This window comes from Stylophora pistillata, chromosome 1 (genome assembly GCF_964205215.1).
Source record: "Stylophora pistillata chromosome 1, jaStyPist1.2, whole genome shotgun sequence".
NCBI classification, from domain to species: domain Eukaryota; kingdom Metazoa; phylum Cnidaria; class Anthozoa; order Scleractinia; family Pocilloporidae; genus Stylophora; species Stylophora pistillata.
The window spans coordinates 8,329,243-8,344,450 of NC_142519.1; the positions used below are offsets into that span (position 1 = coordinate 8,329,243).

A 15,208-nucleotide genomic window follows, 5' to 3' on the forward strand; every position below is an offset into this window, starting at 1 on the left:
GCAGTTAAAACTCTCACCAATTAAGTGGGATTAAACATTTTATTAACTTTAAAAGGATTTACAAATCATAAAAAAGGAAAACAAGATCGAGTTTCTTTAGCTAACAAACATAGCAACATCTTTTAATACAAATCTATTAGAGCAAGTTTTACAGGCCTTGAAGCATATACTTGAGATACTTTTCAGCAAAGACTTTTTATCTAGATTTACCTTTCATAAGTTTCCTTATGCGCAAAATCAGAAGATTTGGATCTCGATTCATTTTCGGGGAAATCAGTATTCTATATGCACCTTTGTTTCACGTAACAAGACGAATAAGAACTCTCCTAAATAATATGGTTCATACATTCTACAAAACCAAATATTCTATGATTATACGATTGTGTGTAAGATTTTAATGACTCTAAGTGCTGTCGCCTGATGATTTTAAGAACTGTTATAGTGCAGCAAGCTCAATGCGACACGTTTAAGTTAATTTCAGATAGGAGGACGAATGTTCCTAGGTTGTGAACTAAAATATTGCTCGATCTATGAACACACTCTCAAGCACTCTTTGCTTCTACTTCACTTCAAATCTGCCACTGATTTCATCTTCTGTGATGTTAATATATGTCCTCTGAAATTGATGGATCAAAGAGAATAAGAAATGTCAACTTAGATGTGCTCAAGGAAAAAAATATACGATAATGGTAATGACAGCAGATATTAAAGATCTAAGTAACAAAGCGGCTGAAGAAGGCAAGAAGGTATAAATATAATCATGAGGGACAACTAACTAAGCAAGAAGTGAAACACCGTTTGAACCATAATAATCTCAGCAACATTTTATTTCAGGGCTAGTTCTACTTTTTTCATCTTCCTTTTGAAAGGAATTTTGATATAAATGTAATCTGCTTCGCCATTTGAACAATAGAGAGCGTTTCAACTTTATCGCTGCAAGTTAAATCTCGCATGACTCTTCTCAAATCAATGAAAGTTACTCATTTGAAAACTTAGAGATTTATGTTTATAATCTTTTTGAAACGAATTAATTTACTATTCAACAGATAAAAACCGGAAAGAATGGAAGAAAGAGCTAATGATTTGTCTAAGTTCAATTTCACTCACCTTTACTTCTCGTAAGAAGTATTCCAGCCGATCTACGATGTCAGCAAACGAAGGTCTCATCAAAGGATTTTCGTTCCAACAGGATCCCATCAGCGTATACCTGCAAATACATTGCGGCATTCTTTATTTTTTGGACCTACCTTTTCGTTGAACTTACTCATTCTAAACACGGCGAAACCGCAGAGCTTTTAACAGCGACATATAAACTAGGTGGAGTTTCAAATCTGAAGAGAGGCAAACCCTTCTGTTATTCCACTCCCGGGACAAATGGTTCAAATTGCTGACGTGAATGATGGGGAAATTGTTATTTGATAGAATAAAAAACTGATAGAGTGATAAATAAATGTAAACATATCAACACACACTCTTGAAATTAATCGAGATGCTTACAATTCTTCCGAGCATTGGTCAGGACGTGGCATCCGGTAACCCGTAGAAAGCCGACTCACCAAGGCAAGTGGTGTTGCGATGTCAGGGTATGGTGAATCACCTGTTAAGCAGAATAAGAGAGTATGCTTCTAACAACAATAGCTTAAACTTAACTTATCATCATGAACGTTTTAAGCAGGTTCTCACTCCAACACACTCGTTGACATAGAGCTTTGCTGGCTATAGCCAATAGGGCCAAAAACTGAAAATATTTCCTAGAATATTTTCAACTTATTCAGGTCAGTAATCCCATGTGAATCATTAAGACTTATGGAATAACACACCAAAATAATTATAACCCAAGGAATTGCCTACTTTTTCCCCCTTCAAAAAGCACGGTCAGGCTATAAAACAAAGTATTTTGAATTAATATGAATTTGCACATACCCCCAATCCTTTTCCCATCGCCTGCACTCACTTCCATATTAAAATTCCTAGTTTATCAAATAGTTTAGTGACTTACCATATGTTGCTATTTCCCAAAGTAGTATGCCAAACGACCACCTGAAATGGGCAAAAAAAAGCCAAAAAGCAATGAATGATGATTTGCTTTTAGTTAAGAATATGGAATATCTATTTTTTTTCGCTAAATCCATTCTTGTAGTTTAAATAAACAAACCAACAATTATGGTTGAAAGTGTCCGAGAGCAAGAGATTATAAACCACAGTTTATATTCTCTCGGCGAGAGTCATCAATTACCATGCTTCAGTGCCGAACACTACATACTATTGATGGTGGCTTCTCAGACTAAGCGATCTAACCTGGCTTGGAACAATCCTAAAAGGTTTTCGATGCAAGATATTCTGCATTTGAAACCTGGATATTACAAAGTCAGGGGGAAAGGTGAGAAGTCACCGCTCCATGAATTGTTCTCATTCTGGGGAAATCTCAGCGGCCTGATTTGCCAAAAGCATGTTGGTGGTCAATGCCCCTCCCCCCCACCCCCAAAGTCAGCCCTTGTATGCTACTTTTTGTGTCACTTACACATCGCTCTTGGATGTATAAACTCGATCTCGTAGAGATTCTAAAGACGACCATCTCCAAGGAATTTTACCCTGTAAAAGTTGAAGGAATACGTGATTGTGTAACATTAACCGATATAAAATGAAAACAAGAACAAGTTGCAACGCCAACCTGATATTCTTCACCATGGGTCATGGATTAGGAAATCGAAATAGATTTTTGAAGGATATATGTGGGGCGTTGTCCTGTCTGGTTTGGAAGGAAATATTTTAATATACAGCTCACGGCAAGGTTCGCCCCTCTAACGTGGTTCATGTCTATACTAAGGTAGTTTGGTTATATCAACTAAGTTGAAATTGTAAAGTGGCCACCGTAAAGAGTTAACAAGAGTTTTAACTCTTAACGGTGGCAAATTTACAACTTCAGCCTCGTTGATGTAACCAAATTACCTTGTTACCCCCACCGACGCAGCACCACAGTTTCTTTAGAAACTTTCACCCTTTATTCATATCTATACTAATTGTTTTGGGTTTGAAACAATTCAGACAGAAAACAAGACGCAGATTTGCGTAGATAAGGATTTTAATAGAATCATTTTTTTTGCCGTTCTTGTGAAAAATGAATAATCATATTCAACCAGGGATTTTAATATTCTGCGGCTTTCAACACATCTATACAATGCAAGTAGTACGAGTAACAACTAGAGATCTACTTCTTACACATGAGGTTTTGACGTATAATCCATCCTCCAAGATTTCCCTGGCTAAGCCAAAGTCTCCGACTTTAGCCACCATGTTTGAATCGATAAAAACATTTCTCGCAGCAAGGTCGCGGTGAATGCACTGAAAAGAAAGTTGCCATACCGATTGTCTATCGTGTTAATATTATTGGAAAGTATACAATAAATGATTTAAATCTTCACTAGGAACTTCGTTGGAAAAGTTTTCTGAAATAGACCAACCTTCTTCTCTTCTAAATGTTGCATTCCCAAGGCCACCTGTAATGCAATTCTCAACAGCTGTCGGTCATTCAGCTCACAGACCACATTCGCATATTCGTTACTTTCGTCCTCCTTACACTTCAAAAGACTTTCAAGGCTACCACCGTGGACCAATTCGGTGACGACAAAAATAGTTTCTGAGGAAGGAAAAGTTATCAAGAACGAATTTGCTACTCCAAATTGATGGGAACTCCCACACCCCAACTTCAAAGGAAAGTGAAGCGATTCTTGTGGTAATAAGAGTGGGAGTTGCGTTGAAGTTGTTAACGAAAACAAAGTTTTTCCTCTCTTTCACCCACATATTCCATAAAGGAAGAGTGCCATCCATAACCCTTTTGTAGGCCCTCGGCCTATACGGGCTTGACGATTGAAGCGTTTTCTAAGCGGCTGAACTCTTAGGAGCTGGAAAAAGTCGCCAATTGTAATCATACTGTTGGTTAGGAATGACGTGACATGTTTGCAAAGGCGGTTCGCACCTGGATTTCTGCTAAATACAATTGCATACCAAAATCTTAAAATTTGTAAAATCAGTAAGAGCCAGCTTTCAAAAGTCGCGGTTAGATGAGTGAGGAAAGAAAACGATAATATAAACAACAGCTTGCGAGGTCTTTGTTTCTCAACTCCGCCCTGACAAGTTAATGAGCTAGCGAAATTTTCTCTGAGGAGGAAAGGGCGCAAAATGTCGACCAAGGTCACGAGAACAATAGGCATTCTGCGTCATCATTGTTACGGGCTGTCTGAAAGGCAGTCAAGAAATCGCAAAGTTATGTTTCCATAAATGAAAACAAAAGAATTGGAGGTTTCCAAAGACAAAGACATTGCTCTCAAGTGGCCTTTCGCGTTGAACTCAAAAACGTTTCCCACGACTTAACTTTACTTTAGCACCCTGGTTACCCTGTAAACTTTCTTACACGGATAACCATACATGTTTTGTTTTTCTTTTTTTGTTCGTAAACTCGTGAAATTGGTCCTAATGGACATTCAATGTTATTAGCATAGTCGAAATAAACCTTACCTCCTTGTCTCCATGTTCCAACTAGATTGACAATGTTCGGATGTCGTCCAGCTTGCTTCAGCGTCTTTATCTCATTTAGCAACGCAGCTTTCGCAAGAGTATTTGCATTACCTAAAACAAAATAATAGACCATGGTGATGATTAACCATAAGTTAGTTATGTTGTTGTTCCTAGAATGCAAAAGGAAAAGAAAAAAATCAAGCAAAGACTGTAAAAATAGAGTCTGCTTTGTACCAAACCAGTCGTAATCGCCTTTGTTTGCTACATATATCATGATACACTTCGTTTTCCATAGATAATGCTGATTACAATTGGGTGACAAACAGTAGTCCCAAAAATAAGTATGATAGCGTTTTATTTGCTGATTCGCCCGCACTGCCGAAAAAAAGATTAACAGAGAAAAGATCTGTGCCAATAGGGTAAGACCCTTATGCATACCTTTCAACTTCTTAACTGCAACATCAGTAATGCTACCGTTCCTTCCACCATAGCGACCTTTGTAAACGATTCCATACTCTCCTCTTCCAAGTACCTCATCGAGTACTTCGAGATTGCCTCGGTCTTTTTCGCTTTCTTCTAGCTTGACGAAGACAGATTTTTGCATTTCGTCGCTATCTCCGTCGTCCTCATCCATCCTATTGTCTGGATACAAAATCTTGTTGATATCGCAGTGACTACAGCCATCTTCGACATCTAGATGACTATTTCGTGAGATTAAAAATTCTTCTGCATGACCTTTTTTGTCAAAGATGGGATTTCTGAAATGTTTATCTCCAACATCTGATGGAGTGAGAGTCTTTCTTCCCTTGGACGATACTCTTGGTATCGAGGCAACATTCCCGTCGTCTTGTTTGTGTTTTTTTTTGTTCAGCGCATCAGTATTTTTCTTTTCAGCATCTACCAGCGGAGGCATAGCATTTGCCTCTGAAAGCACTCTTCCTTTCGTATCAGCATTCGTATCTTTCGGCATCCCCTCAGCCAAATCTTTATTGGATATGCATGCCACATAAATCTCTTCCTTATCTATGTTACGCTGCTATTGATACAGAGAGGAGGTCAAGATGTTTAATGAATGAATGAATGAATAACTTTATTTAGACACGTGACATTGATGAGTCTAAGAAAAAGATTCATTACAGAAATGTACGTGTATCTACAATAGTTGTAAGTATTTGAAAGCTATAAGTTTTTAAAAGGGTATTTAAAAAGACTAAGAATTATTACAAAACAAAATTAGAACCATTTATACCATCAGCTACAATATACTTTAGTCAAAGTAAGAATCACAAGTCACAAACTTAACTTCCTAAGTTAGGCAAGAAAGTTTTTGTTACCTGTGTTAGATATTAGTACCAATACCCTGGCGATCGAAATGCCCACTCTAAGTGTTCTCACGAGGTCTATTTAGCAGCGATTATGGTTTGAAAAATTTTCTTTGTGACTGATCAAGGTAACTTTATCTCGCATAATTATGGCAAAAAATTGGGTTTTTCATCGTTTTCATAATTCCCCTTTTGCTATTCTATTGGGTTGCTATTCTGTGGCACCTGCCTTAAGCCATTCTCCACGATTGACCTCTTAATACAGGTTGACTGTAGTAACGGGACGCCAAGATCGATGCGACATCCACGCGACTACGTGACAATTTTAATTTTCATGATCATGTTTGTCACAAAATCCATCGTCTATCGCCTAACGTCCACCGTCTATCGTTTATCGTTTATCGTCTTCTATCTACCGTCTACCGTCTATCGTCTGGGTTTTTTAATAGAAAGTATTACCTCTTCATTTGTTCTTGCGCGTCGATAAAAAAATGCCATAGTGCATCCGCACATGAATGTGATTATGGTACCACCAAACACACTAAGCACTATAATCAGGGGGACTGAATGTTGTCGTTCCTTTCTTGGCGAGGCTGTAGTTGGATGTGGTTGATGAAATAAAAAGAACCATTAAAAACAGCAAGATTAGACAACCGCATGGCCCCTGTCGAATGCATCATTTTTTTACTTGAGCTGGTCGTTTTATCTTGTTTCGCGAGAAACTACAACCTGATCATCTCTTTGTAAAAAATGAGGGCATATTTGATTACAGCCTTCATTTAATGGTTTAGTTGGCAAAAATGAGGAATTTCTTCAAATTATCATTGTGTAAGTTTTTATCCTGAGTTCTGCTACATGATTGCCCACCGAAGAAAATGAATGCCAAGTTACAACATAATATCAATATGCAACCTCACCTAAATGTTTAATGAAAAGGAAAGCAGATTTCGACTCTATTTCCCCAGCGCTGCTCTTCGCAACACAATAGTATTTGCCTTTATCTTCTTCCTTCACTTCTTTTATTGACAGCTGGCTCTGCAGGATGCCTTCGCCATCTAGTGGAATGCGAATTACTTTTACTCTTGGGTTTGAGTTAACAGCGTGCGAATTATTGTTCTTGACCCATGTGATGTTTCGCTTGAGAAGACCAGAGGCAGAACAGTTAAAGGTCACATTGAAACCGACAAAAGCTGTTTGGTTCACTGGATCCTCAATGATCCTCGCCCTGCCGTCTGAAAGCGAAAGTGAGCAAAATCTAATATTGTGGACGAGGAAAAAGGATGCGAAAGAAGTACATGAAACGAACGAAAATGCGAAGAGATGGTGAGTATTGATAAGATAATACTTTCCATGACTCGAGGAATTTTGAGAATTCGCACAAGTAAGCTATTCTAAAACACTTTCTACAATTGCTTTTTGAAAGCATTCTTTCACTCGCTCTAACGAAGGGCTGACGCTCGAAATGTCAGCTTTTTGACTCTTTACGGTAAATTACAATGATAATAAAGTATTATCATTTGTGGTCACTTGTGATATGAATCGCGACGTTTCGACTGCATACTGCTAGCCTTCAGCAGGCGATAAGGTCGACTGGTTTCGGGTCTTCTTATAAAGCAGGATGCTTCGCTGTAATCGGTCAGCGTTCCACAGAATCAAAGAGGCTTCTAAAAACATCAACGGGGACAATGCAATAAAAATTCTCGAAGCGTGGATGCCCACAATCAAGAAACATAACAACAGGAGAGCCGTACGACAGAGAACTGCCGAGAGAGCAACTCAATAACATCGAGGATCAAAACGCGTCAATCACATCTACGGAATACCAACCAATCACAGCTGAGCATCCTGCATTATAAGAAGACCCGAATCCAGTCGACCTTATCACCGGTTGAAGACTAGCAGTATGCATGTCGAAACGTCGTGATTCACATTACAAGTGACCACATCGTGAGATAAATGATAATACTCTATTATTATAGCATTCTTTCAACTAGTTCAACTTCATCGCCTTCCCATAAGAAATAGTCGTTCCATAATAAAACTTCATGTCTAGAGAAGAAGAAATCTAGAGCGGGTGTCTCACCTAAATCCTTTGTGGACAAGAATGCCGGGTTTGATGCCTTTTCTCCTTCACTGTTATTTGCTAAGCAGTGATATTTTCCATCATCTTCCCTCTTTACATCCTCTATAATCAGCTGGCTATGAATTTTCACGTCATCGAGGTCAGTTTGACTGACATTAATCCGTGGGTTGGAACGAACAGCAAGTGAGTTATCGTTCTTTATCCATTTGATAGATGGCATGGGATGACCTTTGGCAGTGCAGTTAAAGGTTATGTTGAAACCGGCATCAGCAGTTTGGTTCTTAGGATCCTCGACGATCTGTGGTGCAAAGAAAGCTGACACCGGCAGTATCAGATAACAGTGAATTTTTCTTTTTTTTTTTTTTTTTTTGAAGAAATGAAGCAAAATTTCAGAACCCGCCAGACAATTTTGACAAAAAAGGATACAAGTAAATAGGGAAGGTAGGCAAGTAAGGTAAACACATCTTGAATAATAAGCCTTACGTTTTTGCCATGTCCAATAAATTTTGCTCATGCCTCTCTAATCTTGCTATCTGTGTGATGGATGTCCTCCCCTTGGGTGGGATGGGTGGGCAGATAGAGGACCACCCTAATTAACTTACTGTTACTGGTGATATCCTATGTAAATATTTATTATTATTATTATTATTATTATTATTATTATTATTATCTATGTTACCTCTTCACTAGAAATTGCATACTTTTAGTGTTTTCCATCTAAAGTTAGAAGTGACCATATCGTGAGACAAATGATAATACTCTATTATTATTGCATTCTTTCAAGTAGTTCAGCTTAATTGCCTTCCCATAAGAAATAGTCGTTCCATAATAAAACTTCATGTCTAGAGAAGAAGAAATATGGAGCAGATGTCTCACCTAAATCTTTTGTGGACAAGAATGCCGGGTTTGATGCCTTTTCTCCTTCACTGTTATTTGCTAAGCAGTGATATTTTCCATTATCTTCCCTCTTTACATCCTTTATAATCAGCTGGCTATGAATTTGCACGTCGTCGAGGTCAGTTTGACTGACATTAATTCGTGGGTTGGAACGAATAGCAAGTGAGTTATCGTTCTTTATCCATTTGATAGATGGCATGGGATGACCTTTGGCAGTGCAGTTAAAGGTTATGTTGAAACCGGCATCAACAGTTTGGTTCTTAGGATCCTCGACGATCTGTGGTGCCAGGAAAGCTGACACCGGCAATATCAGATAATAGTGAATATTTTTTTGGAAGAAATGAGGCATAATTTTAAAACCCGCCAGACAATTTTGAAAAAGAAGGAACCAAATAAATAGGGAAGGTAGGCAAGTAAGGTAAACACATCTTGAATAGTAAGCCCCACGTTTTTGCCATGTCCAATAAATTTTGCTCAGGCCTCTATAATCTTTCTATCTATGTTACCTCTACACTAGAAATTGCATACTTTTAGTGTTTTCCATGTACATTTTATAAATATTAACCAACAAAGAGCATGTGAACTCCTCCTGGATGGCAGCTGGACCATCAAAGGTAAATATCAATACCAAACAATTTTCAAGCGCAGTTTAGAGCAAAAAACACTCGTCGCCACGTTCAGCACTTAACTTAGGTATTACATTCAGGATGAAATACCATTAAAAAGCTCAATTAGATGGCGTGGGGAGGGGGGGAGGCAATGAACTGAAAACGTCTGATAGGATGGTAGAAATCACCTAGGAAACTGCTGTTAATCTTTTACTGTAATAAATTACTGTTATAAATACGATATGCAAAGTTTTCCTCACTGTGAAGAGTGAATCAGAGCACAAATAGATGTAGCCTTTACGACAGGCAATGAGATAACCCACGGGTTTTGTGAGGATTTAACTATTCATTTTTACTCCTCAGGCCTAATTCTATTTCGAAACTAGTATTTCTTTCTCCTCTCGTTATCACCGACTGGCCAAACTTTTCTTGTGGCCAGGTATTATGATGAACTACCAGAGCTTCATGCTGGCACTGTGTATGCTAGTTTACTTTACAATTCGCGAGTGTGTGCTCACCGAAAATAGCAATTTTCCTTGCCAAGAACTTGCTTCTCGAAGATATTACTTTAGATGTGTTACATACCTTGCAGTTTTATTTCGACAGTACTTTGCCTACAATATTCGACATAATCATTCTCCGCCTCACAAGTGTAGCTGCCGAACTGTTCCAAAGTCAGCCTCTGCAGCATTAATCTGCAGCTTAGTTTTCTCACTGCTGGTGTGCCCTGCAGGCATTTGGTTCCAACTGGTTTACCCTGAGGATCATACCACTGAATATACTTGGTCCATCTCCTGGGAAATAGTCGGTCGACATTCCTTGGCCACGCTATGCAAGTCAAGCTAATAGCTGCACCTATTGTTAAAGTGCGGTTTGGCGGACTTGTGAAGATATCTATTTCAGGTATCACTGAACGGAAAAGATGAAAAAAATGAAATGCGTTGCCCTCGAACTAACTTAAAACAGTTATGACGATGACTCAATCGGTAACTTCATAACAAAAACTTGATTCATGGGGTAAGGATGTAACTATAAATTTGCCGAAAAAAAAAAAAAAAATTAAAAGATACAGTTGCTACTAACCTGTCTTACTATTACATCCCTTGCTCATTTTTGCGGATGAAAGGTTGCTTGGAGCACTGGTAACAAGTAATAGCATGATAAAGTTGCAAATGTCACGACAAAGCCAATGTGTGATACACATTCTTGTCATTGGATGTACTTTGAGTTCCTCACAAAAAAGGTACCTAAATGTAAAATATTTTACGTAAAAAGGGTCGAATAAGAATGGTGTGAAGGGAAAGATAAGATGAGATGAGACTGGAATTAATGGCATTCTAAGATACTAAACCTATTAAGGTATAAACGTTTGAAATAATTCCACGCATTTTTTGACTCATTTTGACGCATTTTCTGACTCACACAGCAACAAAGGGAATTTCTGAAATTTCTGAAAAGTAAAATATCTTTAATGTTACCTTGATGGTGGTAGTTTTCGTATGTCTGCCATGGCATAAGTCAAAGTGTCTTTTTAAAACAAAAGTGGGGCAGAAAGTGATTTAAGCCTTTCGCTTCTTCTACAGAATAACTTTACCTAGGAAAATGGTAAAGTCACAATCAAACCTCCTCTGGGAAATAGGCCGAAGTGCAAAATTGTAGGTGAGGAAGAAGGAAAAACTGCTTTTAAGGATGTGGCTTTATGATTCCTACTATATTCAGACTTTTTAACATTATTATAGTTGTCATTATTATTATTATTATTATTATTATTATTGTTATTATTATTATTATCATTATTATTATCATTGCATGCATTATTGCTTATGAGGTTGTTTTAAGGAGGCTGGATATAGTTTCTTTAGCGCGCGCAGACTGGGTTCTAATTTACCCGGGACTTTTAAAAGTTGCAAAAAAGAAAAACACAAACAAACAAACATGGCCGCCGCACATTAGGCCGGAATCTTTTTTTCATCTGCCTAGTAGACTATGTTTTACGCCTCTAGGTAGGCTGCCTACACTTTCTTCTAACTTTATTAGTAGTGTGTTTCAAAAACGGAAAGCTACAACACTCTCAAGTGACCAAAATACGCGTGAATCAAGCCGCAAACACGATCGCGATCGTCGGAGCTATTTTCCCATATCGTGGCTGGTTTCCGGAACACTAAATAGGTGCTATCTACATGCAATATCAGCAGCTACGCTTCTCGTGTAAGCAAGCCACTGTCAAAACTGTGAATGGTGAGAACTTTGCTCAAAGAGAATGTTCCAGTACACTCCTGAGCGAATGTCTTCAATCTTTTACCACTTTCCTTTCCAGCAGTACGCATTGTCACACCGTTTTAATCGGCCATAATTCTTCTGTGTTCGACACTCCTACACTCCTCGATATGCTGGAAATTCAAATAAAGAAACATTGTCGAAGAAAGTGTTTTTCGCCGATAGCCTTACACTCATCAAAACACTCGCTAAAGGTGGTAACGCTCTTCTCAATCCTGACGGAAAACCATGTAAAAGCAATCTCCGTTCTGTGTATCAAGCTGCTTTTTATGAAGATTTCAACGCACACGATGTTTTGGAAGATGTACGTTCCCTCCACTGTGTCCTCTTTCAATCCGCGTTGCAGCTAACAAGTGCTGACATTGTAAACAACAGCATGTGAAATCCGCTTCCTTCGCTTTCGTAGATATGGACTTTCTTGACGGACGCCACGAACGCATGTAAACTTTCAAAGACAAGCTCTATTCACAGGGCGATAACGGGCTCCTGGTCAAAGAAAACATCATTCAGAAAATTGCAGAAAGTGGTCTGTGTTACGATGACTTAAAAGATCTTTACAACAACGGTGGGAAGGAAGCGCTGGTCTCCATTCTTAGCAAATCGCCAACCACATCGCGTCGATCAGCTCCAAGAGGAACAAAACATCCCGACACTTTGCACAAAAGAATCCAGCACTTTGAAGGCAAATAGAGCAGCAGCCATTTCCAGGCGCAATCCACCCAGAAGGTGAACCTCTCTTAGCAAAATAAAGCTCTTTAGAAGAGCGCGAAGGACGTTCGGCGAAGGAGACGTCCAAAACCTTGTGGCGTCCGTGGCAAGTGTCGTGGCGTGACACAAATGTTGCGCATGCGCAATTGCCCATCTTGTCGAGTCGAAATTTTTGGAAATTTGAAACTTTAGACTTAAGTATTTCCGTTTCCGCTCGGTGACTTTTTTTTATTTTTTGCACGTTAACTTTGAACGGCTCTGTGCGTGTTTTACAAAAATTCGAAAAAATTCTGTCAGAGGGAAAAAAAGTTAACGATGAATTCTAAAAAAGGCCTCTTTTCCTTAAACTTTCTGACATAATTTTTTTAAACTTAACAGTCAAGCAGACCAAGACAGTCAAAGGACGCATGCAAAATCTAAAATGAATTCACCGTCCAGTTTTTAAGAAAACTCAAGTCGTCTAATTTTGGACTCAGCATTGCAAGCCAGCAACGTTGCCATAGCAACGATTTTTTCAATATATATACAACAAACTGATTCTTCAATAATATCTTTATTTCAGGGGAAAATTTGAACGCGATTCGTTACAGCTAAGCTTCGTAATTTTAGTTTAAATATCTTGCATCAGAAAAGTGAAAAACTATATCCAGCCTCCTTAATGTGGCCATGAGATGCTGTGATAGTCGAAGCCATATCTACTTACCAAGAGAAAATTATTTTTTCTTGTACTTACTTACCAGTGCAAGAGCTAAAAAGACTAAAAGCAAAATGTCATATCCTGAGTTGTTACCAGGCAACCAATGCACATGAAACCATACTAAAATGTTAATGTCTGATTAAAGCCTCTTGAAAACAGCAAGGACTGAAGGTAAAAATATTAAAGCAAGAGTAAAAACTCAATCTCTGACCTTGTTGTATTCTTATTTATTGTACTGCTGTTGTTTTTCTTTTATTATAATTTTGATAAGTGTTAGCAATGAAATTTCCCACGGGATAATTTACTTGGGTCTTGCAAAACCTCAAGATGTTCTTCATTTGAAGAAATGTTTAGTTTCGCACTGATCACTCAAATTTCAGAGTTTCGGCACTAAGAGACAATTTTGGTGAGCTCGTGCGCGAATGAAGCATTTGACAACATATGAATGACATCACGGATAATAAAAATATAATAATAAAAGTCATGAAAGGAAAAAGATTATTCAACCCACCTCAACTCTTCCGCTTTTCATAGCAGACAGGAAAAACAAAATATGATTATATGCAAGTTTCTAACTTAAGAATAAATTTGAAGGAAACAGATGTTCTTTACAGCAGATGTCAGTTTTTCTGCAGAACTGCAGAACTGTTTTTCGAAATAAGTCTGCGGATAGGAGTCGAAACTAACATCATCTGGAAATAATTGTATGGCTGTATGAATATTATGTCATAAAAATGTGAATATCGTTATTTTTTAAATTCAAAATACATTTTCCCTCCTATGACAACACTTGATTAAACATCACTTTGAAAGATTACCAAATAAGGGAAGGAAGGGTGGATGGAGAAAACAAATGAGAAGTTCTTACACCGGTAAACAAAATAACTCTTTGGGCGCATAATAAAGAGAAGAATATGGATTTTATGCCTTCATCTTATTAACTAAATTTGTTGATCTTATCGAGTTCACTCACGTCAAATTGATTGCTTTCACCAGACAGCACCGAACATTAAACCAATTTAGTAAATGTTTACATTTTTTTCATTAGCATTTTGAGTGGGAACTGAACCATAATTTTCAGAGTCAATAAAGCAATTTATAAAAATCAGCTAGCATAGTTATTTGGTTTTTTACCGAGAAACGTGATATACATTCTAATAGGAAGACATTGAAAGACTTTTTGTGATTCAGAAACTGCTGTTATTATCATAATGTGCGTCATAAGGCATTTACGCTAACCCGAATCATCAATTATTCCTTTTCTCTAAGCGCAAGTTGTTATTGTTGATGAATAAATATGGTTTTCAGAAAATAATAAGTAACGGAATAGAAAGTTTTATTTTTGTAAGTTCAAAAATTATTTTAAGAACAAAATAGTAATGATCGAAAAGAATGGATGAAAAAGAACTAGTTGCAGATTCTACCGAAGAGTCAAGCTATTTGGTGGGAACTCTACGAATCGTCGTCGCCACAGCTCATTGCGCGTCATAAGGTATTTAAACTAGCCAGACTTATGAATTTTTTTTTTTTCATTGCAAATGGTAATATGAGCACAGATGAGTACGCGCGGTTTGTGAAATTTGATGAGAGAGGAATGGAACTTTTTTATCTATAAGTTCAAAAATTTGAATAAATAAAAATGGTACTTTTTGTAGTTTCTACGGAAGAGTCAAGCTATTTTGGCGGGAACTTCGCACGTTATCATCGCCCAACAATCGGGTTCTCCGCCTGGCAGATATGCACTTAAAACAGACAAAATGAAAGAGGTTATTAGTGTTTTTTCCTAACCAAACTTTCCTTTCTGTCGGTCAACAGCCCTACAAGAAAGAAGTTTTAATGACCCATTTATTCAATGATTTGACGAGAACAGAAACGAATTTCAAGATGGCGGTCTTTTAATTTTGCTTTATATTTATTCAGGGAACTCGATCTCAATAATGATGGAGTTCAAAGAGACACTGAATGATAATGATGATAATCTTTTTGTCTTGGTAAAAAAAAATTAATTTGAAATAAACGTCTGGGATCAGCTGCTTCAACGCTGAAAACACTTTTAATCGCCTTCGGCGTGGGGGCGACGATTCAGTATAGTGTTGACATT

At 37.8% G+C, this 15,208-nt stretch overlaps 1 protein-coding gene across 3 annotated transcripts; it reads right to left on the reverse strand.

Moving 5' to 3' along the window:
• Nucleotides 1-20: 20 nt before the first annotated feature.
• On the reverse strand, nucleotides 21-13,747 carry LOC111342344 (fibroblast growth factor receptor 4). Of its 3 annotated transcripts, XM_088756463.1 has the most exons (18): nucleotides 13,619-13,747; nucleotides 13,148-13,272; nucleotides 10,904-11,019; nucleotides 10,509-10,672; nucleotides 10,011-10,334; nucleotides 8,797-9,111; nucleotides 7,921-8,235; nucleotides 6,755-7,069; nucleotides 6,297-6,430; nucleotides 4,954-5,551; nucleotides 4,516-4,626; nucleotides 3,462-3,637; nucleotides 3,220-3,342; nucleotides 2,522-2,592; nucleotides 2,000-2,040; nucleotides 1,498-1,597; nucleotides 1,108-1,207; nucleotides 21-616 (listed from the first exon to the last, which is right to left on the reverse strand). In XM_088756463.1, the coding sequence occupies exons 3-18, from the start codon at nucleotides 10,933-10,935 to the stop codon at nucleotides 560-562; spliced, it is 2,976 nt and encodes a 991-aa protein (XP_088612589.1). In that variant the 5' UTR covers nucleotides 10,936-11,019; nucleotides 13,148-13,272; nucleotides 13,619-13,747; the 3' UTR covers nucleotides 21-559. The 3 variants fall into 3 exon arrangements, with proteins under 3 accessions (XP_088612589.1, XP_088612593.1, XP_022805154.2); XM_088756467.1 differs by lacking the exon at nucleotides 10,904-11,019; XM_022949419.2 differs by lacking the exons at nucleotides 10,904-11,019; nucleotides 13,148-13,272 and having other exon boundaries at nucleotides 13,619-13,689.
• Between the last annotated feature and the right edge of the window lie 1,461 nt (nucleotides 13,748-15,208).

Excerpts from the sequence above, each read along its gene's own strand:
- LOC111342344 (XM_088756463.1), bottom strand. The coding sequence starts at position 10,935 with ATGGCAGACATACGAAAACTACCACCATCAAG. Across the intron at positions 6,431-6,754 it reads CCTTTTCATTAAACATTTAG|CCTCGCCAAGAAAGGAACGA; the intron begins GTGAGGTTGCAT and ends ATCCAACTACAG. Across the intron at positions 1,598-1,999 it reads TTGGGAAATAGCAACATATG|GTGATTCACCATACCCTGAC; the intron begins GTAAGTCACTAA and ends TCTGCTTAACAG.